The sequence below is a fragment of the Zootoca vivipara genome, chromosome 6, assembly GCF_965207765.1.
Source record: "Zootoca vivipara chromosome 6, rZooViv2.hap1.1, whole genome shotgun sequence".
Lineage (NCBI taxonomy): Eukaryota > Metazoa > Chordata > Lepidosauria > Squamata > Lacertidae > Zootoca > Zootoca vivipara.
This window is the reverse complement of record NC_142589.1, coordinates 24,735,652-24,763,323: the sequence shown is the minus strand read 5'-3', so window position 1 is coordinate 24,763,323 and position 27,672 is coordinate 24,735,652. Positions and strand designations below refer to the sequence as shown.

The window sequence follows — 27,672 nt, the reverse complement described above, 5'->3', positions numbered from 1 at the left end:
CGTTTACGTACCGGCAGTTCATTCTGTGTGTCGCTCTAGCCGCCCCTTCTCTATGGGCGCCCCCTTGAGGCTTCAGGATTGGTTGGGCGTGCCGGAAGCAGAAGCAGCGTGTCGGAAGTCCGACGCGCCGCCTTAGCGACGGCTCCCCTAGCAACCGAGGCGTCGGAGCGATGCAGACACAGCATCTGGTGCCGCTCGCGTTGCCTCGCGGGCAGAAGCTCTTCTGCGAACTGTGCCGCGGGCCGGCCACGTTGCGCTGCGGATCCTGCTCTGTCACCTACTACTGGTGAGCAGGGCCGCGCCTCCTCCTTCCCTGCCCCCACCCACGCCCGTAGGCACGGCATGCAGGCAGGCATTCGTAGGGTGAAGCTGGGGAGATACTATGGAGCGGCGTCCTCAGAGGCGGTCGTCTCCTGTGGGCTTATTTATTTATTTTGCATTTACATGCCACCTTTTTCTCAAGGTGGCATACATGGTTCTGCGCACCCTCGTTTTTATTTCCCCACGACAACCCTGTATGAGGTAGGTTCTAGGCTGAGGGGTCGCCCAGGTGAGCTTGAAGGCGACCAATCGGCGATGCGAACCCTGGTCTCTCCCGCGTCCCAGCCCGACAGGAATAAGGAAGGACCAGGTCTGGTGATGTGTGGCTTTTTAAAGGTCTGTCCAGTAACCCCTTTACTCAGTTTTGAATGACGGGGATGGATCCATAAGCAGAGCAAGCTTTTTTTCTATATTTTATTTGTTTTATTTTTTTAAAAAAGATTTATGTACTGCTTATGGAAAGAAAGAAAGAAAGAAACCTCCAAGTGGTTTACAAAGAATATAAAATATTTGTTGATAATAAGGAAACTGTAAGCATGATAAAAACCCAAATACAGTATGGAAAAAACTGTCAGTTTTAAAAGTATGTATATATTTGCACACTGTTATTATTTCTGTTCCTCAAGATAAAGATAGATAGATATAGATATATATAGTTGCTATAGAGAGACAGTGTGGTGTAGTGGTTAGAGTGCCAGTGATCTCAGACTCAGAGAGACCAGTGTTCAAATCCCCACTCCTCCACAGGCTTGTTGTGGGGATTAAACGAGGGTAGAGAGAACCATGTACACCACCTTGAACTCCTGGTTGGAAAAAAGTTGTATAAATGTAAGAAATAAATACAAAAACAGTATATTAAATAAAAAGCAAGCAAAAATCCTCTCTCTCTCACTGATCGGGATGCTTTAAACTAGTCACTATTTTTTGTTCTTTTTATCTCTGATTGTCGTTCCCGCCCCCCACCCCCCACCCCGTTATTTCATTTATTTATTTATATCCCACTTTTTCTCCAAGGAACTGAAGCTACCTTGAGTGTTACGTAAAGAGATGCAAAATATACACCAGAACAATAAAGAAATTGTTTGTTTTTTCAAATAGGGCAACATCCAACACTTTAGTGTACCAGGTAGTAAGACTGGCCCTGCCTAATTTTTCCAAAATTGTGTGACTGTCATTCTAGCCACTATAGCAGATGCGCTTTTTGTTACTCTTGACAAATATAGATAAAAGTGGTAGCTGAGAAGTTGGGATAATGTAGCAGTTTAGGATCTTAGCAATTTTTCTGAATACTGTTGCCTAAAATTCTTGCACTCTAGTACATCCCTACCATAGGCGGAAGTTTATCCAATTTCTTTTTTTTAAAAAAAAAGATTTTTATTGATTTTCAAAAAAGACAGACACAGACTAAACATACAATATAGCACTGTCCCTTCATTTTCCCTCCACCCACCGGTCCACTTCTGCCACCAGTGGAACCCGTGTGCTTTAAGAATCAAAGGGGTCCAATTGTGAGTTGAGTTCAGCTTCCCCCCTCCCTCCTCCCCCCCTATCCCCCCCCTGCCACTGAGAGAACAGGGAGGAAGGAGTTATGGGGATTTGCATCCCCCAACTCTTTCATAATCATATTTACAAACATACAACACCACAAACAAAAAAGAAAAAAAAGAAAAAGAAAATTGGGGAAAGTTGAAACTTCCCAGTTCTTGTTATTTTAACATTTTAATTGCGACTCCCTCGATAGTCTTCCTCATGGTTTTCCTAACAAATTCTGATTACTTGTGGCGAATTTTCCAACTCAGTTTCAAATCTTAATCTTATAATATTAACTCAATCCTCCTCCTTTTTCATGCTGCCCTCCCACAGGTCCCCTCCTGCCACAAGAGGAACCCGCAGGGCACAGCACTTCCAAGGTTCCATTTCCTCCTCACCCATCTGGGCACCCCCTGCCACTGAGTGCCTCAGAATAAGGAGAGGGGGGTAGGCAGCTTTCTTGCCTAAACACCTCACTTAACTTACAAAAATTTACAATAACTTAAAAATTCTTTCCCAAACCATTCTTATGCTCCCTTAAGAAAACATAACTTTTTTCCCTTTCTTTTTTACATTCCATCTCCTCTCCCTAAGTCTTTTTCCCCCAATTGGTTCAGCGTTTCCATTATCATGCCAAGATTTCGAAAACCGTCTTTCAAAAACCAAAACAATACCTTTTAACTAAAGTCTTTACCCCACACCCATTCTTTCCCAAATCCATCTCCAGACCTTTGCCCCCCCCTGCCCCTGTCCTTCCCATCCCTCAAAAACACCACTCCACATTTTAACCCTTCCAGGATCTTCAATTCCATTAGTCTTTAAGTTCCTTTGCCTCTCATCTTCTTGTTCTGCTTGTTTTTCTTCCTTTTGGAAATCATATTTTGCTTCATCCCAAACAAATTTGTCATAGTCCAAGTCCTCTTCAATACTTTCATCCAATTGTTTCTCCTCACACACAGTCTCAGATTCAGCAGTCTCCAAATCTAAATTATCCTCAAAGTCCTGGACTTGGACTTCAGTCTTGACTGGCGATAAGTTGAGATGTTGCCGTTCCTTGTAAAAGTCTTCCCATGACAGCAAATAGTTCAGCACAGTCTCCTGGAAGGCTCGAGAAAGCTTTGTTTTCATACTTCTTGTAACTGCAGATAAACAGGGGGTAGGGAACAATGGGTACTGGAAAATTCCTTTCTCAGACGATCGACTCCATCTTGGCTGTTCTTTTCCTTAGTTCTTAACTCAATCCCAAATCCGTTCTTACTTCCAATTAAAATAGTTCTATCACGTTTTCAAACAATTTTTAACTGTTCAACAATGCAATCAATCCACCCGATCTTTTGACAGTTTGACAGCTTTTGACAGCTGTCAAAACACTCTTCCCCTTAATGCCGCTGTACCTCAAGGGGTGCCGGACTCAGGGGCTGAGATGGTTCCAAAAAAGTCTTTTTTTCCCTCTCGGGTCCACAACTCCAAATTCTTTCGTTGTTCGGCTTAGGTTTTTTTTTTAAATCGCCTCCCAGTTTCCCATTAGGAAGAGACCGACTTCCGTTACTTTAAAGTCTCTCCTATTTTTCCAATCAGCAAATTTAAAATCCAGATCAAAGTTCCACTTACTTCTTTGGAAATCTTTAATTTAAATCGGAAAAATCCGCCGCTTGCCGGGTCAGGACTCGGAGCTTCGCTTCCCGGAGGTAAGATGTGGCCCAAAATGGCTCCCGCGGTTCAACCCCGCCGGCTCACAATCGCTCTATTGAGCTCTCGGGCGGCGGGGGATCCGCCGAATGGAGCAGCCGCTGGACGCCTAAGTCATCGGAACTCTCTATCCGATGCTTTTACGGGGAGTCCGCTCGCTCTGCGGACTTCCCCCCCCTCCGAGAAGCCAGGGACCTCGGCACGCGAAGTCCCTGCGTCCTTCTCACCGCCGCGACGAACCGGAAGTCTATCGGAAGTTTATCCAATTTCTGTACATCCCCTCCAACTCCTTGGGGATGCAGATTATTTTTTTTATAAGAGAGTTAACTCTGAGTTTTAGAGATAATTTTAAGAGAATATTTTATGTACACTACTTACAGGTTTTTGCAATTAAACAGACTATCAGTTCCATTAATTAAAAAGAAATAAAATGAATAAACAGTTGTTTTTTTATACTAGTAAACTGCTTAAAGCAGTAAGGTAGCAGAAGGCCACTTTTACCACATGTGGTGGACGTGTGACAAAGTTAAAAGCTTCTGGGAACAAATCTATAATGAACTAAAAAAACTATTTAAATACACGTTCCCAAAAAGTCCCGAGGCCTTTCTGCTAGGGCTGTTGGGAAATGAAATTCGGAAAATAGATCAAAGACTGTTCATGTACGCCACAGTGGCAGCGAGAGTCCTATTAGCCCAGAGGTGGAAGACGACAGAAATACCTACAATTGCGGATTGGCGAGTGAAAATGCTGGAATATTTGGAATTGGCGAACCTGACCTGCAGAATCCGGGACCAGGGGGATACGAAATTCAGCGAAGAATGGAATAAATTTCGGGAATATGCTAAAGAGAACTACAAAAGTTTAAAGACTCTGGCGGGCATAAGTTAGAACCTACAAAGTTGATGTATCTAAGTTATGTTTTCGGCTAAAATCTTAAGGTATCTAGGTTGTGATGTGTTTTTCTAAAATGCGCGAAATAAAAGGAACTATACCTTCTACCAAAGGGGGGAGGGAAGTTCGAATCTGAAAGAAATTGACAAACGTACACTATTGGAGCTACCAAGTTGTTGTAAAAAGTTTAATGAAAAATTGATAAATGTACAATGTTGGAGCTACCAAGTTGTTGTAAAAAGCTTAATGAAAAATTAATAAAAACTTATTATAAAAAAAGTAAACTGCTTAAAGCCTATTTTGGCAGGAAGCACTATTGTTGTTGTTGTTGTTTAGTCGTTTAGTTGTGTCCGACTCTTCGTGACCCCATGGACCATAGCATGCCAGGCACTCCTGTCTTGCACTGCCTCCCACAGTTTGGTCAAACTCATGTTCATAGCTTCGAGAACACTGTCCAACCATCTTGTCCTCTGACGTCCCCTTCTCCTAGTGCCCTCAATCTTTCCCAACATCAGGGTCTTTTCCAAGGATTCTTCTCTTCTCATGAGGTGGCCAAAGTATTGGAGCCTCAGCTTCACGATCTGTCCTTCCAGGGAGCACTCAGGGCTGATTTCCTTAAGAATGGATAGGTTTGATCTTCTTGCAGTCCATGGGACTCTCAACAGTCTCCTCCAGCACCACAATTCAAAAGCATCAATTCTTCGGCGATCAGCCTTCTTTATGGTCCAGCTCTCACTTCCATACATCACTACTGGGAAAACCATAGCTTTAACTATACGGACCTTTGTTGGCAAGGTGATGTCTCTGCTTTTTAAGAAGCTGTCTAGGTTTGTCATTGCTTTTCTCCCAAGAAGCAGACGTCTTTTAATTTCGTGACTGCTGTCACCATCTGCAGTGATCAAGGAGCCCAAGAAGGTGAAATCTCTCACTGCCTCCATTTCTTCCCCTTCTATTTGCCAGGAGGTGATGGGACCAGTGGCCATGATCTTGGTTTTTTTGATGTTGAGCTTCAGACCATATTTTGCGCTCTCCTCTTTCACCCTCTTTAAAAGGTTCTTTAATTCCTCCTCGCTTTCTGCCATCAAGGTTGTGTCATCTGCATACCTGAGGTTGTTGATATTTCTTCCGGCAATCTTAATTCCGGCTTGGGATTCATCTAGTCCAGCCTTTCGCATGATGAATTCTGCATGTAAGTTAAATAAGCAGGGAGACAATATACAACCTTGTCGTACTCCTTTCCCAATTTTGAACCACTCAGTTGTTCCATATCCAGTTCTAACTGTAGCTTCTTGTCCCACATAGAGATTTCTCAGGAGACAGATGAGGTGATCAGGCACTCCCATTTCTTTAAGAACTTGCCATAGTTTGCTGTGGTTGACACAGTCAAAGGCTTTTGCATAGTCAATGAAGCAGAAGTAGACGTTTTTCTGGAATCAATGCCTTCATGGATCAATGCCTTGTCGTGGCGAAGGGGCTTGAATAACTCAGAGAAGCTATGAGCTATGCCATGCAGGGCCACCCAAGATGGACAGGTCATAGTGGAGAGTTTTGACTAAACGTGATCCACCTGGAGAAGGAACTGGCAAGCCACTCCAGTATCCCTGCCAAGAAAACTCCATGGACAAAGACAACAGGAAGCACTATATAAATTACCTAATATTAATTATAATTGATGGGTGCATCACAATTTGCACTGCTAATAGCCATGTCTCTCATCTTTTCTCAGCGACGTAGAACACCAGAGTGCCGATTGGGTCAGCATCCATGAGAAAATATGTCAACTTCTCATCCCTTTGCGTACAACGTTACCTTTTTACAATTCGGAGGAAGAAAGGAAGCATGGGCGAGAGCAGAAGTTAAGAAGAGAGGTGAGGGAGTGGTCCAGGTCTGGGAGGTTCATGGATAGACAGCAGGGTCACATTCAGTTCATATGGGGAGAGGCGATCCTTGAGGTGTTGGGGTCCTGAGATGTGTCAGGTTTTATAGGTCAAAATAGGCCCTGAAGCAAACTGGTGACTACAACAGCGCAAGTACCAAAACTTCTCATCAGAAATAACAACAATAAAAGCTGTGTGTGTGTGTGTGTACGTGTACCTGAGAGCTTAACAATCCATGCTTTTCCACAGAAATTCCTGGCCGAGTTGACCCAGGCGGTCGCTCAGAATTTTCTTCTTGAAGGCAAACACGAAGATGCCATTCCAGCTGCGTTGCATTCGCTGAAGTTCAACATCAGCGTACACAGTTCAAATGCTGTGGAGCTGGTGCCAGCGTACCTCATTTTAGCTGAGGCAGGTCTGGGTGAGTTTGGCTGGAGCTGTGCTGAAGTAGTCCTGTGTCGATTTCTAGATAGGGACAATGGTCTCTTTTTAAAAAAACATTGCAATCATGTCTTGCGCAGGGAATACGTTGTGGGGATGGTGTGTATACGCGGAAACGTGTATACTCAAACTGCCCCCTTGGAACCACCCCCACGTTTCTGTTGCCCCCCAGAGCAATGCGGAAAGCTGCTATATACAGTATGATCACAACTTGCACATGTTTAAGTTGTGCGGCATCACTCGTGTGCAGTTGAAGGCCTCCTGGTTGAAATTGCACAAATTAAATGCAGACAAGGTGGAGATCTTAAAAGCTCTTTTTTGCATCAGCAAAAGCTCTTTTTTCCTGGTGCAGGAAGAGCTTTTGAGCTCTCTGCCTTGCTTACCAGGCAAGTCCTGCCCAGTTCACAGGCTCTGGGGTGCTCTCTCAAGATGTCTCAGGGTTTTCCGAGATCTTGATCAGGATACTGTTTGCACTACAGATTGCTGACTCTTTCTTGGCTTCTCTCTTTCCTGCCAGGCCTTGGGCACCTTGCCCAAGCAGAGGAGTACCTCTCACAAGCCCAGTGGATTATCCTCAAGAATTCCCACTGCAGCAACGCCATTCAGTCTGACTTTCATCGCAACCTGGGCCTCCTTCACGCTGCCAAAGGGAACTTTGAGGACTCTTTGTACCACCTGGCTAATGACGTAAGCCCCTGCTAAAGTGCGAGGTGGACCCATGTTGTCCCCCAAATGGCTACACAGAGGTGCCTCTTGTTTCTTGACCTGCCACAGCTTGAAATGTCTTCTCTGGTTTCTCACTTTAGTAGGGAAGACGCTGGAAAAAACCCCAACCAGTGACTTGGATAGTAGAAATTGTGACCTGATCCTCAAGGGGGTCTCCAGGCCGTAGCAAAGGTCTGCAAGACTTGTAGAATAATGCTCAAGGCTGTTACCCACATTTTGGGGTAACCTGACCTTGGATGAGATTTTCTTTGGTTGTTTCAGGCCTTCAGTGAACAAACATGGATGTGCAAAGACACCTGCTACATCCAGTCAAAGAGCCATCTAATCCCACATCCTCTCTCCCAAAATGACGGGCAGGTACTTCTGGGAGAGGCCAGAAGCCCACTGTGGCTGTTTCCCACATCAGCAGCAACTGATTTTCAGAGGTAGACTACCTCTTAAGGTGGAGGTTTCATTTAACTCTCATTGCTGATACCCATGGCTAGACCATCAATTTGTATAATCCCCTTTTAAAGCCGCCTAAGCTAGCAGCAGTGGTCACATCATGTTCCATCAGTTCATTCTTTGAAGAAAAGGTTCAATTCTCTCTCCTACTCTTACTGATAGACCCCAAATTTTAACGTCATGTGAGGTGGAGAGTCACTTTTCCCTCTCTGCTTTCTCCACACAAAGCATCACTCCTTAAACATTTGCCATTTCCCCCAAATGTCATTCCCCACCCTCTATTCCCAAGCTATATACAGCTGTCTTGTACCAAGTCATACTACTGTTTAGTAGCTTTGCATATGAATTACTACAATTGTCAGTGGTTTTCTGAGATTTCTGACAGAGCAAGGTATCTTTTCCAGTCCAGCTAGAAGAATCTCTTAGGTCAGTTAGACAAGGTGACTCAGGGCCAGTGTCAGACTAGGACCTGGGAGACCACGGTCCAAATCCCCTCTCGACCATGAAGCTCACTGGAGTGACCCTGAGCCAATCACTGCCTCTTAGCCTAACCTACCTCACAGGGTTGTTGTGGGAACTGGAAGGGGAGGACTTTATATGGCTTATAACTTTATATGAGAGATGTACATGTAGTCAATAAATTAAGGAACTTTGCATGCTCCTGCTCCAACAGAACTTGCACCCAATAAACTAGTGGTTGTATTCAGTGTTGATGCTACTCAGAGTAGTCCCATTGAAGTGAGTAAACATTCCTAACTTAGGCTTGTGAATTTCACTGGGTCTATTCTTAGTTGAACTCAGTTGGATACAGCGCTATATATAACTTTTCTCTGTTCCATATTTCAGATTCACTTCTGTTGTGGTGGTAATGCTGACCAATGTAGATAATTTTCTGTTTTTTATAGAATTGTAGAATTGGGAGGGATCATAAGGGTCATCTAAGTCCAATCTCTTGCAATGCAGGAATCTTTTGCCCAACATGGGACTTGAACTCATGACCCTGTGTTTAAGAGTCTTGTGCTCTATCGACTGAGCTATCTATGGTGGTTGGGTTTTTTAAAAAATAATAATAGTTGATTTTATCCATTGTATGTTTTTAATAATCTTATTGTAGAGCCCTTAGAAACTGGTGATTTCAGCGGTATACGAATAGCTGAAATAAATAAATATATTTATCCCATTTCAGATTTACTTTTCCTCTTGCGCCTTCGGAACAAACCACGTGGCCGCCTCAGGCGGGTACTTCCACATGGCCAATGTCTTCTTCCGTCAGAACAGAATGGACATTGCCGATTCGCTGTACACCGAGGTCAGTCAGCTTGAGGCAGCTGGGTTGGAGGTAGAGGTGATGCTGAACGCAACAGCCTCATCTCAGGTTCCATCTCCCCTCTGTGTCATATCCCCATAGAAAAGTGTTATTTTTATCAAGTGTGCCTTGGACACACACACAGCCAGCTGTGCATTGTTGGTAGCGGAAGTGGGGGAATATAGCAGCTATATTCTGGATCAATCCCAAGAAATGTTCAAAGGTGGCCCCAACATACAGTGGATGGGATCACTGCACCCTTTTCTTCCTTGCTTAATGAGCCCTCTTCTCATCAGGTGACCAATATTTGGCACCACCATTTCAGCCACTTCATCGGTCTCCAGTACCACACGCTTATGACTCCGGCAGAACTTGATATGCTTGCGGAAGAAGAGGAAACTACAGAAGAAGTCCTTGGTAACTTCTGCTCTTTCAAATGGCTCCCCCTTCTCCCCATTCAAAGAAAATGGGGTGGGTTAAAATTCAGGCTGCTCCCCTCCTCCTGCCAGAGAGTTAGGTGGGGGCAGGGCAGAGAGATGCCTCTTCTGAGCCTGCTGACTATGGCACACGGCTACATCTTCTGGAAAAGAAACAATATTCCTCCCTGTTCCTTTTCTGAGCTATTATAACATCCTCAAGTGGGTGCAGATTCAGCCAACCACACGAGGCTCCTCTCTTTACCACATATCTGTATTTTGTTTTCTCTTAGGTCAGGGGTGAGGAGCCTTCATCCCATGGGCCTTTTTAGGCTCCCCAGGCTCACATGGACATTTTGGCCATATCACACTCACCTGCCCTGCACCCGGTGTCATATATGATACCATCGTATACGGCATCAGGCACAGAGGGCAGGTGAAGACTTAGTTCAGCCAAAACACTGTTTGTAGGCACCGTCAATCAGCAATCGGTAACGCCCTGCAAAACCTTTCTCAAAGCACTGTACAAAACAGAGCTTTTCAAAAGTCACCTAATATCGTAATGATGGACAAGTAAGCAGTCTTGATAGGTGCGTGGAAACTTTGCCTACAAGGGGTGGATGAGATATCGGCCCAATCCATTGTGCTAAAAAGAAAAAGGTCCCCTTCAGTTTGGTAAGGCTCTTGCCTAAACAAGTCAGCCAGGCTGTCCAGGCCCAGAGACGGACCGTGCTCCCTCAACTGCAGTAGAGCCACCTCCATGGAGTTCCCTTTCTCCCTTACAGATGTAAAGCAGAGAGCCGAAGCGAAACAGATGCTGAACGCCATCTTAGAGATCCGAGAACAGTCTCCACGACCTCCGCTGGCTCACATAGTCAAGATCCTCCACACTCTGGCCATGCTTCATTACTTGATCCTGGATGTGCCAAAGGCAAGTTGAGAATGGTGTCTGTTTGGGTTGAAATATATCACAAATCCAAGACCAGTGTCATCACCTGGCATCCCTAAGCAATTGCGTCCTGGCAGGACCTGCTAGCAATGTTTGCTCTGGTCTTTGTGTAGTTTTTTTCGCTTGCTCTGGTCCAGTATTCTGAACAGAGTGCAGCATGGGAAATTAAAATGGGGGCTAGACCCAGCTGCTTGAGTTGTTGCTGCCAGCCAATAGGGCCCCCTGAGCAGTTTGTGCTTGGCCCCTTAAAACCTAGAGCTTATACCATGTCAGATTATTTGCCCACCTAGTACAGCATGGTCTGCTCTTTTCCCCCCTAGTTTTGGATCAAATATTTCTTCTGAGACTTTTTCTCTTGACAAATTAAAGAGGCAGATGTGGTGCCGAACATAGAATGATACTCGGGGCTGATTAATTTTTTTGGGGTGTGTGTGTGTGCGCGCGCAGCGCTTAATATGTTCAGAGGAGGCTACAGAGTGAAATCGCTTGTTGGACATCATTGGGAAAGGAATTGAAAATATAACTGCCAGTATTGTAGTGACCTTTGTACAAATAGATGGGGAGAGCACACTTAGGTTGTTTCTCAGTGGCACACCTCAAACAAGACATTGTAGACCTGGAAGAGGGACCTAAAAGAGGAAATGAAATGATCCAAGGGCTGGCAGAGTTGCTCCTCTGTGAGGAAAGCGCTTTTCATTGTGAAAAAAAGAAGAGAGTATAAAATGATGCATTTGTGTGGTTGCGGAGAGGTTTTCTCCCTGTCCCATAACACTAGAACTTGAGACATCTAATGAAGTTGAATGTTGGAAGATTCAAGACAGAGCAAATAAATCAGTTCTTCACACAAGCTTAAAACTATGGAAAATGATCCTGTAAGAACTAGCAATGGCCAACAACTTGGATGGCTTTAAAAGGGAGCTAGACAAATCCATGGAGGATAAGGCTAGTGTTGGCTACTGGCCACTGTGTATCAACGGCTATGTTCTTCCTCCAGTGGTGCCTCTGAGTGTCAGTTGTAGGTAGTCATGAGTAGGAGGGGGCCGATGCCCTCCCTTCCTACTTGTGGGCTTCTCATAGGCATTTTGATAACTGCTGTGGGAAATGGGATGCTGAATGGGATGCTGAACAAGGCCTTTTGCCTGCTTCCTTTTCTTTAATGAAAATATTTTGCTAAACTACTCATTGCCACTTGAAACAGCAGCAGAGTTCACTCCCCTCTTCTTCCCCCAAGTGGCCCAATGGGAATGATGTTACATTATGACACAATGTGGTTCCCAGGGGCATTGCTGGAGAAAGTGACAGGAGTGCTTTGTGATGCAACATTTTGTTGCATGCCTAGCTTACCTATTTAAAGAATCAATTGATGATCAGCCCCATTCCATCCAACAGCAGATTGTGTGAGGAAAGGAATATTATGTTAACTGGAGCCAGGGCAGGGCTAATGGGAATCAAGCATTTAAAATTAAGTATCATTTTTTAAAATTGCTAAGGAATAATAGTGCATGTTCTTTCCTTCCTTCCTTCTCTTCATCTTGCTTGTCACTCTCAGGCTCATGAACTTGTGATGAAACTTCTGCAAATTATGAAGAAGCTGCCCAAGTATGACCCAGGCGAATCACTTCACCATTTGGTTAAATTGTTGAAATCCAAACCAATCTTTGCAAAATAGACCCACCACCGCCACCCTCAGGCCTGGCTTCCCAGATGAACATTAGATACCAGTTGCTAATCATCCTTTCTTGCTTCTACTTCCAATTTTAATTAAATTGGCACTTCTTAGATATATCTGTAGATTATAGATTCTTCAACCTGGAGAGGAGCAGATGAACCTCCAATCCATTTCTTTCCGATTGCCAGAGGCCACTTATCTTCCAGTCTGAGCCCCCCACCAGCTGAGTGACAAAATCCAGATGATGATAAATATGCCTTGGGCAGGGAGCAGGCAGGATCCAGACATCCTTTGCAGAGCCAGTTGCTTCAGATTCCTCGGCCAAATGGAAGATAAAAACTCTCACACACCCTCCAAAGGGGAGGTGCTGAAGCTGAAAGCAAAGCATGGCATTTAACTGTATCTAGGGGGCTCTCTGCCCTCAATGCTGTCCCAAATCACGCAGGTGCACAAAATTTAAAGCTGTAAAAATTAACCACCACCTTGGTTTTTTAAAAAATATCTCTGCATATGAACGTACAGTTGCACCCATGTCTACATGGGGCATGGTTTGGCCGGAGCAAGGCAAACCCCAGAGCCCAGCTCAGGCAATATGCTAAGCTATGATTGCTCTGGGTAGCCCAGGAGCAACAAGATGTAGGGAGGAATGAGACCTGCGGGCACTTGCTGCGGGAGGGAATGATGATCCAGATTTGTTATAGCAGCTCGCTGAGAATTCCCTCAGGGAAGAAAGTAGAGGGCCAACGGAGGGGTGGCCTCCAACTCTCAACGTGAGCAGGCAGGAGATTTTTTTGGAGGACCCCGAAGCCCAGGCTGACCCTTCCTCCTCAAGGCACAGGATTTCCTGCAAGGGCTGAAATGAAACCACGTGACACAGTCCAGGGTTCTCAAACGCTCATTTCATTTATTCTGTCCATACAGGGTTCTCCTTTCCGTGTGTGTGTGTGTGTTTTTTTTTTCCTTCTCTTTACCCTCCCACCCCTTAACCGTTGGCACTTTTGAAAGGAGTTCAGTCTGACATCACACCATACACGGCAAATGCAAAAAGTTAACATTTCATTTTCTTTGCAATTCCTAAAAACATATTGTCAAGTGTGGTCGTGTCTTCAATTTAAAAACAGAAAAATAAATTTTAAAAATACTTATTTTTAAATAGCTGTGTGTCCATTTTCTCTCTTTTATTTTTTGCAAACCTGCCAAGAGCTTCCACCCCAAAAACACACTTGCTCCAGGGTCCTTTAAGGGCTTGGGGTAGTTGACTATATGGAGGAAGGTCTAAAATGTCAGTGCATTCAGATGCCACTACAGTGCATATTAATTTTATCTATACAAACAAAAAAAAACAGTCATCTTAGTCAAATACAACTCTTCCTAGAGGAACTACGATCTGTTTTATCATATATTTACAGTAAAGTTGCTTGTCCATCTGAAACCACACTATAACTTAGTGCTCTATTAACATGGTGGAACAAAATAAAATACACATATATATATATAATATAAATATTTTCCAGTCTATACACAGTAAGCAGGAAATGTGTGCAGCCATTTTTCACTGAGTCTGTCGTTTCAGTGAGTCCAGGGTGCTAAGGGAGAGGAAAGGAGCTTGCCAGAGGCCCTCTGCAGCAGACACAATAGAACTGTGTCTTTATGGAGCCTTTTGGTGAAAGGAGATCAATATGTGAGGTTTGAGGTGTTCTTTTGGATTCCTTCTCTGCCCCCATTTCCAAGGCATTTGTCACACCGCATGTCATTAAATGTCTGGAATTTGCTGGCAGAAGGAACAGCCGTGGCCACCGGCTGGCTTAGAGGGCTCTAAAAGGAATTTAGACAAAAGAGGAGGTCCTTTCCAGCACTAGGCTTCTGTTTCCATGGCTACTGGTTAGAGGAACCTCCATCTTCAGGAATAGTCTACCTTTGAACAGCAGAGGTGGGCAAAAAGCAAAAAGGTGCTTGTCAACTTCACGCCCTCCCCTTGTGACCTCAGTAGAAGCAGCTCACTTGTCACCATTTGAATACAGGGTATTTAATGATCAGATAGACCTTTGGGCCTGATCCAGCTGGACTCTCCTCATAGGGGGGGGAAGCAGTAAGGAGGGAGGGCGTTAGGACTGAACAGGGAAACCTTGGGTTATGTCTGCTTTGTTTCCTCCCATCCCAACGTGGTTGTCCACTATGTGGAGCAAGCCAGGATAGGTGAAAAGACCCTCACCATGACATAATAGCCTCAAGGGTCTAGCCCTCCCCCCATCTACAGTTTTAAAGAGGGAACAAATGGCTGCATGATAGCTTTAGGGCAACAGTGGGAAAACTTCCAGGCTGAGGGCCACATTCCCTCATATGCAACTTTCTGGGGGCTACATACTGGATGCAACCAGAGGCCAAAGTGGGCAGTGCAACAAATGTTCCTCTCCTTTCAGACATGCAAAATCAGAGGTGGATACACACACATATATGTATACGTATATGGGTGCCTCTCCAGCCAAGCAAGCAAGAGACACTATCACACCGCAGGGTCAGAAAGGGGCATGGCCCTGCAAGAGTCAGCTCCCGGGCTTGAGCCTTTTAGGGCCTCTGCTCCGCCAAGCCAAAAAGAGATTAAAAATGCTTGCTTTTTCCAAAACTGACTCACTGCTCTCAGCTTCCCCTCTGGCTGCAGCCACCTCTCTCCTGCTGAGGAAGGGTAACTGACAGAGAGGCAAATTAGATTTGGGTGCTGAAGGGTGGGGGTCCTCCTCAATCACTGACCTTTTAAGAAAATATCAAAACTCCTTTTTGTAACACAGCCTCATGGGAAGGATAAAGGAAGCAACCCCATTCATTTCGGGGACCCAGCAGGAAATTCTTCTGTCATCATGGATTAGTTCTACAGTCTCCCCACACCCCTTCAATTTGTTTTTTTTTATAAAGTGTCGCATTAAAATAAAACTCGGAACATTTGTCTTTGGGTTAAAATGGGCTGCTTCTGTTATTGCAAACTTGGAAGGGCTTTGTGTGTGTGTGTGTGTGTGTGTGTGTGTGTGTGTGTGTTCCTGCTGTTCTTTTTTTTTTCCTTCTAGAAATAAAAGTGAGGGTCTGGCCACTGCTGCCCCACGGAAGAGGCTCAGCCTGAACGATAGCCGCGGCTTCCGAACCTTGTCAGCATTGAAATCCTGGACGTGAAAAACCAGCTAACCGTTCCTAGGGCTGGGCGTCAGTTCGTCACCTGGAAACCAGGTGGCAGCCCCGGAAAGGAGGCCTCGGTGCCTGCTTCGCCATGAGCCTGGCTTCTGTTTACAAGCGTCAAGAACAGGCAGCAAAGGAAGTGAAGCGAAGGGAGGAGCCGGTCGGGTCTTCGGGGCTTAGACTTGGGAGTCTGCACCCAAGCTGTGAAATTCGTCCGGCGTCTTGTTGTCGCTCTGCCCACCGCCCCCTTGGCGGAAGCCAGAGGCAATCTCGTCAAAGGTGCGGCCCTTCGTCTCGGGCACCTTGAAGTAGGTGAAGATGAAGAAGATGATCAGCAGCACCATGAAGATGATGAAGACGTAGGGGCCGCAGACTTCCTGCAGGGAAAGAGAATGGGGCGGGTTTCATATTACCGGGTCTGCCTCAGTGTAGACAATAATGAGCTAGATGGACCGATGGTCTGATTCTGTGTAAAGGCAGCTTCCTATGTTCCTGTTGTGTTTTGCAACCATACACCTCGGCCCCTGCAATTTCACTCCCTCCCCATTTTATTTCATAATATTTTTTATTTCACAAAATGGATACAGTACTTGATTGTAAAAAACCTCAAAGTGGTTAACAAAAAAAGAATTAGTAAAAACAATTAAAACCAGCAATTGGAAGAGTTAATTGACAAATGTTTCCCTTTCATACTTTTCTCATCATTTAAGAGTCCTGAGCATCCTGCTGCTTTGCCTGAAAAGCCTGCAAATTAAGTGTACTTTAAACAGACATGGTTTCCCCAAAGGATTCTGGGAGCTGTAGTTTATTAAGGGTGCTGAGTTTGAAGACCCCTATTTCTCTCAGAGAGCTACAATTCCCCAGGGTGGTTTAACCATCCATCCCTCGTCACAGGGAATTCTGGGAATAGCAGCTCCAGTTCACTCACAGCCACAACCAAGGTGACAAACTACAGCTCCCAGAATTCTTTGGGGGAAGCCATGACTAAAGTATTGTAGTGCTTTGTGTGGTGTGGACATTGCCCTAGTTACGTTGCAGTGCAATACGAATGTAAGCCGACCATTAGGAGGTGGATTGTAAAAAAAACACCCACCCCTTGAAGCCAGAATCTATGGGGAAGGCCGCCTTGCCCAAAGTGAAAGTGGCCCAGCAAATCAACTTGCCTCAATGTACTGAAAGCTCATCCCCACAATGAAGTTTGACGTCCAGTTCGAGAGGCCAGCCACAGCGAAGGCTGCTGGCCGTGGGCCTTGGCTGAAGAGCTCCGCCACGATGAACCACGGAATGGGGCCCGGGCCGATCTCGAAAAACGCCACGAAGCCAAAGATGGCAATGATGCTAAGGTAGGACATCCAGGCCATTTGCTCCTAGCATCAAAAAACAAGACAAGGTCAGAGGCAAATACATGCATGGGCGTCTGTCCTCATTGCCCACAACAACATTTGACCCTCTATCCCATGAGACGAGTGACCCTGAGAGCGGCCAACCTAAAGTCATACAGGGAGCATCACAGGGAAACCGAGCCCCAAATCAAATATTTCTGTATACTGCACCACACGTAAGCTCATCCTCATTGAGCTGTTTCATGCTGCCCTAATTTTTTTTTTTAAAGGATGTATTTTATTTTTTTACTTCTAAAGAACCTTAGAGCGTTCTCCCAAGTGTGCAGACAGTACCTTCTGGCTTCCATTACTGCAATTAAAAATGTATTCGTTACTTAAAATGGTGCTCCTCTGCTTTTCCAGTGGCCTCTTTCCCCACCCATTTCTAGAGCTAAGGCTGCTCTGCTCCATCTGGTGTGCAGCTTTGCTACCAGAATGTAGTAGCAAACCAACTGCTCTGAAGGACATGCTTACAGATCAGGGGCGGCCAAAGCGGCACCCTCCAGATCTGGTCTGGCTTCCAACTCCCATCAGCCCCAACCAGCAGGGCCAGCGCTCAGAGATGATGGGAGTTGTAGTCCAGCAACTCCTGGAGGGCACCAGGTTGACTAGCCCTGTGGTAGATGAAGGAAAGCATACTGAGCCAGGGACCCAACCTACTTTTCTTATTTATTTACTCCATAAAATGTATATACTGCTTGATTGTAAGCGGGGAAAACAACAACAACTTCGATGCAGTTTGCAAAAATAAAATAATCAATAAAAACAGAAACAGAGACTTAAAACATGCAAAAAAAATAATTAAAACAAGCTAGAAACAGATGTACACCTGTCTGGCAAGGTTTTCCTTTTAAAAAGTGCATTTAGCAGGTGCCATAAAGAGTACATTGAAGGCATAATTTATTATGGTCAAAGACCAGCTCGAAAAGCACCACTGGGACAGCTTTCACAAGAATAAAATATACATTTAAAGCAGTGTACAACAACAGCTTAAAGATTAAGGTCTCAGATAAGCGCATAAACACATAAAGACCTAAAAAATTGGGCTACCATACAAATTGGCCCTGACACCCTGGAGGCCAACTTCAACTGTTTTCCTAGCGAACTAATTTATTTCAGGGGGTGGTCTGTGCCTGCAAATCTGCACGCAGAATCTGGCGACCATCCAGGTCGTCTTATAGTCTTTGCCTAAGAGGAGAAAATTGAGTTTAGACTTATCCGGAAGGTCAGCAAGCCTCACCAGCTGGGGGTCAATGGTATCTCTGCGTACCTCGTCATAAAAGGGACATCTAAAAAATAAATGTTCGAGGCCTCCTATTTCCCCTAATGGGCAAGCGCAAAGTCTCTGAGCATACGGGATTTTTCCAAATGCTCCTTCCAAAACCGGTGAGGGCAAGGCCAAGGTTCTGGCTAGAGTAAAGGCCCTTCTTATGTTTCGTGATTCGAGAAAATAGAGGTATGCTGCCGAGGCCGCAACATACCTCTCATTTTCTACAATTATATAATCGGGGGACCTCAAAGCAGTCCTGTTGTCTCTCTATGTCCATGATTCTTTGCCTGACCACAGATCTTGCTTGGCCCAGACCCAAGTTTAGAAGGTCTTGAGGAGCAAAGCCCAATTTCTGGAGAGTATTCATAACTGCTGTCTGCCAACCAGACTTGAACCGGTTGCATAGACTCAGTGGAGCTATTCTTTGGGGGAGCAGTTTCAGTGTCAGCCATTTATAGATTGATGTTAAACTAATATAAGCCTCTACTCTCATCATCCCTGTTTCTGACCCATGCATTTGAAACACATCTGTAGGAGGACTCTAAAGAGTTTGGATTGAACTCTCTCAAGGGGAGTGAAGGAAGAGGATGGCGGGCCCAAGAAGGATCCATAAAGGAGCTGTGCCAACGTTTTGGCCTTATACTGTATAGTTTTAGGGCCGTGGGGACAAAAAAGACCCCTTTGCCTGCTGTCTATAGGAAGGGAGTTCCAAAGAGCAGGTGTTGCTACAATATAAGGCTGATTTCTTACAAGTGCAGAATGGATCTGGCAACTATAGCAGCACCAATTCCTCAGACTGAAGCAGCTGAGTGCACATATATGGGGGGGAGACAATCTCGCAGGTAAACTGGTCCCAAATTGTTAAGGGCTGGGGCGTTGGCCAGGATACTCTGCAGTTATTTCAACCCTAAGAGGTGGAGGCATACTCTCAGCTTCTTTCATTGTCTTCTGATCAAACGCCACTCACCAGAAGCGCCAAAGCGATGGTCATGAGGACTGCGCACCCCGCCATTCCGGCCAGGCCCACAAGATGCAGAGTCCGCCGTCCAGCCCTCTCCACTACGAATAGCTGTCGAAAGGGAGGCAAAGAAATGAGTTCCTCTTTGGCAGGATGAATAAACTGGAAGGGCTCTACCCACAGCAGTCTGCCCTGAGAAATAACTTTGGTTAGCAGTTCCTGGAGAGTCCAAGGGACCCACTCACAGAGGAGCTGCTTGTTGTGTTTCTGCATGACTTAGTAGCTGTTTTAAAACATAGACCACTGGTCTATTTAGCTCTTATTGTCTATGTTGAGTGGCAGCAGCTCTCCAGCATGTCAGACGAGGGGAGTCTATTCTAACTCTAACGAACTGCTGCTGGGGACTAAACAATTGCTGGGATAGCTCAACTGATAAGACCATGAGACTCCTAATCTCAGGGTTGTGGGTTCGAGCCCCACGTTGGGCAAAAGACTCCTGCATTGCAGGGGTTGGACCCTTTCAACTCTATGATTCCATCCGTGTGCAAAGCAGGTAGATGGTCTGCCACTGAGCTACAGCCCTTGCATCCTCCTGCCGATCAGTCTCTGCTGCCGGAGTCAGTCATTTGAGTCGCTCCTCCTGCAGCAAAGTGGCAGAATGACTCCGGAGGAGACAGACCTAGAACAGGGACTCGTGAAGAAACACAGCAGGGCATACTCCTCCGAGAGCATAGGAGCACATGAGCCACCCATTTCAATTTGGGATTCTACAACCTGCATGCCTGTTTTGCACAGCAGAGGTCCCTTACAGAGAGGGACTTTCTGCCTCGAAGCAGGAACTCTGCACAAATCTCATTATCTTTAAAAATATCAGAGGCCTATATTTGGGGGCGTTAATGAAGGCAACTAACATGGGTCCAGTCTGAGTAGAACTTAGTTGGATACAACCTTTTAGAGACTGCAAGGTATTTGGGGGAAGCCTGCATTTTTCTTTTTTGCTGACTTCTGGATGCGTTATCAATTAGGCATTGCTGCCGCAGACACCATTGCCACCAGTGAGCTCCAGTATTAAAGCAGCCCCTGGCATAAGGATGCCCCCTGCCACTACATTTGGAGCACCCTCTTTTGCCAGCAGTGAAGGAAGGCACTTACCGAGACCACCGTGAAGGCAGTGTTTACAACTCCAGACCCGATGGTAGCATAGACAGGCTGCTGCACCCCGGATTTTTCAAAGATGCTGGTTGAATAGTAGAATACCTAGGAAAAAGAACGAAATGTAAATAGGTGCACAGGACCAGTGTCCTGAATTCAGCATCCCCAGGGCATGAGAAGCTGCCTTATACCAAGTTAGAACGTCAGATTAGCTCAGCATTGCCTACAATGATTGGCAGCAGTTCTCTGGGGTTTAAGGCGTTTCTCCCAGCACTACTCTGGTATGCCACTGGGGACTGAAAGCAAAGCAAGTGTTCTGCTACTGAGCTATGGCCTTTCCCTAAAGATAAAACAAGATTCTAGTCCTCAATGTAATGCACAGCAATGAGCCCTGGTATAGGAGAAAAGGGGCAAAGAGAGAAGATTCCTAGCCACTAATGGTGTTGCATCAGCAGACCACTCACAGAGCCTCTTCACCCTCGAACCAACCACCAGCTCCTCTGCTCCTCTGCAGCCACTTACCGCATTGATCCCAGAGAGCTGCTGGGAAAGCTGCAAGATAACAGCGATGAGGATGGGCTGGCGGTACATGGGTGAGCGGAAAAGCTCCGGGATGGTGACTTTCTTCTCCTGCATCATCTGCCGGCTCTCCTCCTTCATTTCCTGGAGGTCACTGCTGACATCAGTCGTGCCTCGGAGCTTCTTCAGGACTAAAGAGAAATGAGGGAGCAATCAGGTGAGATGCACTCATGATTTGCAGGTGAAGTAAGGCAGGGTGGAAGAAAGAATAAGAGACTAAGAGAGGGCTCTTACACCTTTAATAGTTACACATAGTAAGCTACACCTTAAATGTGCACGAGCCCTGTCTTTTCTTCTCTTTTTAAACACACAATGTTTGCAGCAACTATTTTATTGGCTTGTGACATTTCTAAACTACCCTTCATCTCGAGGGATCCTGGGGCAGGGCATGAGACAGCACATGACCTCAGTCACATAGATCCACCCAGAAGCATGCTACCACTGTGCCACATGCCTGCATGGGCACTGAACATGTTCAGGCCCCACCCTAAAGGTTTCCATTGCAAGGAGGCGGCTGCTCACCACTCTTGGCTTTGTTCTCCTCATTGCGGTTGATAAGGAGGAAGCGGGGACTCTCTGGGGCAAAGGGCAGCATGATGCATTGCGCCAAGGCAGGAACAAAGATGAACCCCAGCAAGAGTGGCCACAGGCTATCGCTCCCCATGATCAGATCCATGCCGAACACCTGTAGAGGATGACATAGCAGGGAAGGGGAAGCAGCTTTAATCTGGGAGCCCTGAATCTCGGAGAGGTAACAGTGTCTGAGAGCTCTACATTTGCCTGGATCACTCAGGGAGTCGTTATGGGATACCCCAAAATAGTTATGAATAAAACACACACTAGAGGGTTGTATCCACCCAAATTCTACTCAGAGTAAGCCCCACTGAAATTAATGGACCTAATTTGACCGTGTCCATTTCACTGGGTCTGTCCTGGATTGGACCAGCGCTAGGTACAACCCACAATATTTCATCTACACATGTAAACACGGTTTCATAAAGTCATTCATCCATTTACAAGAAGTCAATCACAGTTCATCCACTGCGTATATTTATTGGGGGGTCTTTGGTTATTGTTCTTCTTTAAGCAGAATGTCAGATTATAGGAAGGAAAGTAGGGAAGGCTGAACACAGTAATGGAATGTTACATTCCCATAATTAACAGACTCCATTCTTCAATCAATGTGTTCAGTGCACCTCCTTCAATATCTCTTTCATAATATGCAAGTGCTATAGCCCATATGGGTGGTGGAGTTTTTTTCAACACTGTAGAATTGGTCAGCTACTTTATCTGACTTCTAATGCCTTGCGCTGACTAATCTGGCTGCAGTGATCACAGCCATTGCCAAACTTTCGACATTTACTATGTCTTCCCACTACTCCAATAAAGTATACCTACAAATGTGTGAGGATGGGGACACACTTTGCTTACGGAGCAACGTTCCCTCTGAAATCAACATACGGAAGATGTATGCTAAACTGTCCCATTTTTATTGCTTTCCCCTTTGACATTTATACTTGGAACTGAAGCAGGCAGCCTCTGTCCATCGTAATTGCTTGGCCCAGTGCAAAGTGTCACCACACCCGTCCCTGGGAGATTTGTGTAGCTGGGACTCTGGTTTTTTGGACAACAAAAACAAAAACTCTGATAGCTAAAGCATGTTCCTTCTCCGAACTGAAATCAGAGGTTTCACCCAGTGTTAGAAACTGAGATATGAAAACTAGGAGCTAAATGGCACTTTAAACCTGGGTTATGGGTGCAACAACAGAATGTCTAGGCACACATTTCTGTAAGTAGAATACAAAGCTGAAAATGAATGAACTGCAGCTAAAATATTATGTTCATTTTTCACATGGTCTAGTCTTTCCCCTGCCCACCCCCCCTAATATTCTTAAGGGGGTCTCTTCTCCAGTCTTCAGAGAGTAGCTGGAAGTGGAGAGGCAGAAAAGGGTCCTCCTTTCCTTTCGTTCTGCAGTTTTAATCTGAAATCTTAGGTGCAGTTGTGCCCAGAGCTCAGAAACTGCTTGCGCTAATGAAATTTCCTGTCTCAAAAAATGCTAGAACAATGGGAGTTTCGAACACTGGCTTCACCTCATTCATTTAAGGGGGGCCCAGGAGGCAATGACTTTTTGCACAGGATAATTATCACCCTCAAGAAGAATCAGTTTCCCATCATCCCGGAAAAACCATTTGCCCACATCGACCTCTTTTGCAGGTGCACCGTTTCCCACCACGCCCCAGCAGAGGGAGCCACCGAGAGCCCGCCTCACCTGCGCTATGAGGATGCCCAAGACGATGCCCAGCTGGTGAAGCGTCCCCAGAGCCCCCCGAAGGGACGTGGGCGACACCTCCCCCACATACATGGGCACGAAGCCTGTGGTGAGGCCAGAATACACCCCAATGACGAAGCGGCCAAGGACCAGCATCTCAAAGGAGCTGGCTATCTTCGAGAAACCCATTAGCGCTGAAGCCAGGAAGGCAAGGCTGTTGGACATCAGCATAGAATTCCGCCTGCAGGAGGAAAAAAGTTGGGCTAAGTGGGGGCATCCACAGAAGTAGAGTGTCCAGCTCAAGAAAAGCAATAGTACTGCTTTATTCCACCTTGGCCCAGGGTGGATAAAAATAATTTTTTAAAAAAAATAAAAAACAATAAAAAACAATCAAATTTTTTAATTTAAATCGGATTTTTTAAAATTTAAATTGAATTTTTAAAATAAAATGCTTTCGGAGGAGAAATATTTCTAAAGATAGTTTTATGTTTAAGTTATATTATAGTCCAAAGGCTATTCATCAGGAAATAAGGATTAGTCATGTGTGCTAAAAGGCAGCCTTAGTTTAATCGTTTAACCACATCAGTTAACAAACATGGATACATATGCTATAATGTTATTGTTTTAGTTAAATAAATTGTTTAAATTTTTATTAAGGAAATGATTATTTTTCTCCTTCCAATGAAGTACAGCAGAAAAGTTGTCCAAATATAAACAGTTAATTTATTAAACTTCACAATAATTTCTGTCCATGTATTTGTAATAGTATAACCAAAGCAGTAATTTTTATATAACTGTAAAAACTACTCTGGAAATGTATTATTCCAAAAATGAAACCTTCATCTGGTTGTCAATATTAAGGTTATACCAGCAAGAATGAGTCTTTCTGTTAAAAAAGAAGAAGATTTAAATCAAGTCTTACTGACTAGTGATTTAAATCAAGTCTTACTGACTAGTGATTTAAATAGTGATTATATATTCTGATACATATAAGGATCACACTTAACATTCACAAGAAAATACCATACGAATGAGAGAAAATTAAAAAAGGAAAAAAACATTAAAGAGAAACAAAAAAAGGAAAAAAGAAAAAAAGAAGGAAAAAATATAGAAAACAAATCTTCTACTTATGACTTATTAATAACTTCGACTTCCCCGACCCTCCCTCTCTGAGTCTAATTTAAATCCCACAAATACAGCTATTCATACTTAAACAGAAAATAAAAGAAAATAAAAAGAACATTTCAATATCATTCCTAATAACATTCTAATTTTTACCATTAATCTCATAACTTCATATTTCTAATCCCTTTAGCCTATAATTTCCCCCCACAAGTACTCTATTCCTTCTTTTAACAATTTTCACTATCCCTTTTAACATCAGATAAAAACTTTTTTCATCCCTCCTTCCCCTGGTTGCCAATTCTCCAGATGCCTAGACAAGTTCCATTAATACCTTTCCAGTTCCAGACCGTCTCAATCTGTCCACTTAATACATTCACCCATATTTAAATCAAATCCACCCTGCTGTGGCCAGACCCCACCTGGAGCCCTGTATCCAGTTCTGGGCAGCACAATTTAAGAAGGATATTGACAAGCTAGAAGGTTTGCAGTGGAGGGAGACCAAGATGATCAGGGGTCTGGAAACCAAGCTTTATGAGGAATGGTTGAAGGAGCTCTGGATTTGTGTTTGCTCCAGAAAAAGGATGAGGGGGTGTTGAAACAGCACCAACGAAATAACACAGGAACATAAGTAGCTGTCTAATACTAAGTCAGACCATTGGCCTATCAAGCTCAGTATCTCCTGCACAGACTGGCAGTGGCTTCTCCAGAATTCTGGGCAAGACTCTTCCCCCAGCCCTATCTGGGAAAATGCCCTTGGGGTTGAACCTGGGAACTTCTGCACAGAAAGCAGGTGCTCTAGCACCAAACTAGGGCCCTTAACTGCAGAAAGCCAAAAGAGCTCAGCACTCACCGTCCGAAGCGGTTGACAAACAGCCCCACCGAGAACGACCCAATCATCCCACCCACCGAGAAGATGGACACAGAGAGGGACCATAGTGTGGTGAGGGTGCCGCGGCTGATGTACTCCCCATAGCGGTTGTACCACGTGTAGTTGTAGAATTCCTCGATCACCTGCAGAGGAAGAGAGCAAGGAGAGACCCCGTGAATTGAGCCATCCCTCCAGGCAGCCACTTTTACCAAATTGGTAGCTGCCCTCCAGAGGTCCTAAAAAGGTTGAAATGCAAAACACCAAGCCACCTGGTTAAAAACAACCTCTTCCCAATATTAGGGTAAATCCATTGTGGGTTTTAGTGGGCAAAGAAGTGTCGTGGGGCTAGTAACTGAACCAAATTTATGGTTTATTTGCTTACCACATTTTGTATCCTGTAAGAAGAGCCACGAGGCTGGATCAGGCCAAAGGGGGCCCCATCCAGTCTAGCACCCTGTTCCCTGCAGTGATGCCTCAAAGGTGAAGCCGATGACCCCTTTCCCACCATTTTTTAATTAATAATATAGGCAGAGTCTGCTGGATCAGGCCAGTGGCCCATCTAGTCCAGCATCCTGTTCTCACAGTGGCCAACAAATGTCCATTATGGGAAACTCTCAAGCAGGATCCGAGCACAAAAACCCTCTCCCCTCCAGTGTTTTCCATCAATTAGTATTCAGAAGCATTGCTGCCTCAGATTGTGCAGCCAGATAATAGCCAACAAAATGGCTATTAATGGCTAGGAGCCCCCAATAGCCCTCTCCTCCAAGAATTTTTCCAATCCATCCCTGTTGGTGGAAGTAAATTCTATAGTTTGACTATGCACTGTCTGAAGAAGGACTTCCTTCCATCTGTCCTGATGAGTAAATTATGATTTGTTGGAGTTACTAGTCGCTTTTTTAAAAAATGAGATATAAAAAGTGAATTGCAATATAATAACATACCCTAGCATTCAGTAATTTAGAGGCTATCAAACCTGGAGGCTTACCTGCCACTCTTGCAAGACCTGCTGCTCAGGATGCCTAATATTAGGGCAGGGTGCTGTTTAGGAGTTTTTGTTGGGGTCAAGATTTAATTTTGTAGATGCTTGATTTGTGGCTCTTATTGGTATCAAAACTGCAATGGTTAGTCAGTCTCTGATTTTGGATGTTTTTAAAGTTTTTTTTACTGGATGGTTTTATGAACAATTGTTGTGATCAGCTCTCTCTCTCCCCCCCCCCTCCCACAATGACTAGCTTAAATAGCATGGGGGAGCTTTAGTCCCAACACATCTGGTAGGCAAAATATCATTTGGGGGCTTTAAGGTGGTGATTACTTTCTCCACCAGGTGGCAGCAAGGAGGAGCTTGGCAGGGCACCCAGCCAACCAGGTGACCCTCACCTGGAAGGAGTCTTGCACAGGTGCTTCTCTGTCACCAACTCATAAAAAAAAAAATCCTATGCCATACAGTGCAACTTCCTGGAGGTTTGGTTCTCTGCTGAGTCACCGTGGGATGCTGAGTCACCGTAGGCATGCAGAAATGGACTGGGGCAAGGGGAGGGGGGGAAGGAGGGAAGAATACAGCAATGGGGAAAGAGATCCCCCTTCTGTCCCTCTGAACTGCATTTAAATTCTTAGTTTCTTCACGAAAAAGGGCAAAAGTTGTTGCTGGAGTCCAGCTTCTCCATCCTAGAGGGAACGTACTCTTTGCCATTTGCATTTCCAACAGGTGCTATTGTTTGTTTACACAGTATTAAAATATATATTATTATTATTTAAACAGGATTCCAAGAATAACTCACGAGCCAGGACCTGGCAGCTCACATTGCATGTTCGGAATAAGCAATGCATTCCTTCTTTCCTCTCTCACCCGAGGAGATGGCAAACCCCAACTGTTTTTGGACAATTCCGCTGCATTTAATGGTGTTTTCTTTTAAGCTCATTTTCTCCCCCATGGGAACCAAATTGGGGGGAGGGGGTTAAAGAAACCAAAGCTCCGTGCGAAGAGGAGGGAAAAGGCAGAAGCAGGCCTTTGGAAGTGGCAAGCGAACCACTGTTATATCCCCACTCAGGACTGTGCGCTAAATCAGCTCAAAACTACGGTGTTAAATCCAACCTGTAACCTTAACAAGCAGCAAACTCACCTCACACTTTCATGAATCAGGGATGGGAGACCTCTAGCCCTCCAGGTCCTGCTAGGCTACAGCTCCCCTAATCCGTAGCCGCTGACCATGTTGGCTGAGGCTGATGGGAGTTGGAGTCCATTCCCATCTGGACAGCCGCAGGTGAGCCTACACCATCACCATAGAGCAATACCTACAGGGGTAGAGAGTCTGTGGTCCTCCAGGTGGAGATGGACTCCAACTCCCATTAGCCCCAAGCCAGTGTAGTCAAAGTCAGGGGTGACAAGAGCTGGAGTCCAGTAACATCTGCCCCCCCTGCCCCCATCCTGTTTGATGTGTCTTTAAAAGAAAACTTCATCAAATGTGAAGCACCTAAATGTCCGCCCCCCCCTTTATTCATGGGCTAAATCTTACGTCATAATCCGTTTGTTAGTCCTGTGGCACCAAAAAGATGCTGGACTGGTTTTCCCGCAACAGCCTTAGCACAGCTGCTTTTCTGGGAACTATTAAATAAGGCTCTGGGCGGGTCTACAAAGGGCTCGATG

The 27,672-nt window shown here is 45.1% G+C and overlaps 2 protein-coding genes across 3 annotated transcripts in view; one reads left to right on the top strand and one right to left on the bottom strand.

The window, feature by feature from the left end:
* Positions 1 to 93: 93 nt before the first annotated feature.
* ZMYND12 (zinc finger MYND-type containing 12) lies at positions 94 to 13,412 on the top strand. Its single transcript, XM_035116947.3, has 8 exons — positions 94 to 286; positions 6,158 to 6,299; positions 6,558 to 6,729; positions 7,267 to 7,436; positions 9,106 to 9,228; positions 9,522 to 9,642; positions 10,427 to 10,572; positions 12,140 to 13,412. Exons 1-8 carry the CDS (start codon positions 171 to 173, stop codon positions 12,257 to 12,259), a joined length of 1,110 nt encoding a protein of 369 aa, XP_034972838.1. The 5' UTR covers positions 94 to 170; the 3' UTR covers positions 12,260 to 13,412.
* SLC2A1 (solute carrier family 2 member 1) overlaps positions 13,139 to 27,672 on the bottom strand; it is a 39,920-nt gene continuing 25,386 nt past the window's right edge. For both annotated transcript variants that reach the window (XM_088671802.1, XM_088671803.1), the window contains exons 3-10: positions 25,011 to 25,171; positions 23,036 to 23,276; positions 21,288 to 21,450; positions 20,709 to 20,896; positions 20,187 to 20,291; positions 19,044 to 19,145; positions 16,584 to 16,791; positions 13,139 to 15,797 (exon numbers count right to left, since the gene is read on the bottom strand). In XM_088671802.1, the coding sequence (XP_088527928.1) occupies positions 15,601 to 15,797; positions 16,584 to 16,791; positions 19,044 to 19,145; positions 20,187 to 20,291; positions 20,709 to 20,896; positions 21,288 to 21,450; positions 23,036 to 23,276; positions 25,011 to 25,171 (1,365 nt within the window). In that variant the 3' untranslated portion in view covers positions 13,139 to 15,600. The remainder of the gene's footprint in view (positions 15,798 to 16,583; positions 16,792 to 19,043; positions 19,146 to 20,186; positions 20,292 to 20,708; positions 20,897 to 21,287; positions 21,451 to 23,035; positions 23,277 to 25,010; positions 25,172 to 27,672) is intronic.

Coding starts and splice junctions, on each gene's coding strand:
- ZMYND12 (XM_035116947.3), top strand. CDS start 171: ATGCAGACACAGCATCTGGTGCCGCTCGCGTTGCCTCGCGGGCAGAAG. Junction 7,437..9,105: donor TGTACCACCTGGCTAATGAC/GTAAGCCCCTGC, acceptor ATCCCATTTCAG/ATTTACTTTTCCTCTTGCGC. Junction 10,573..12,139: donor TGATCCTGGATGTGCCAAAG/GCAAGTTGAGAA, acceptor TGTCACTCTCAG/GCTCATGAACTTGTGATGAA.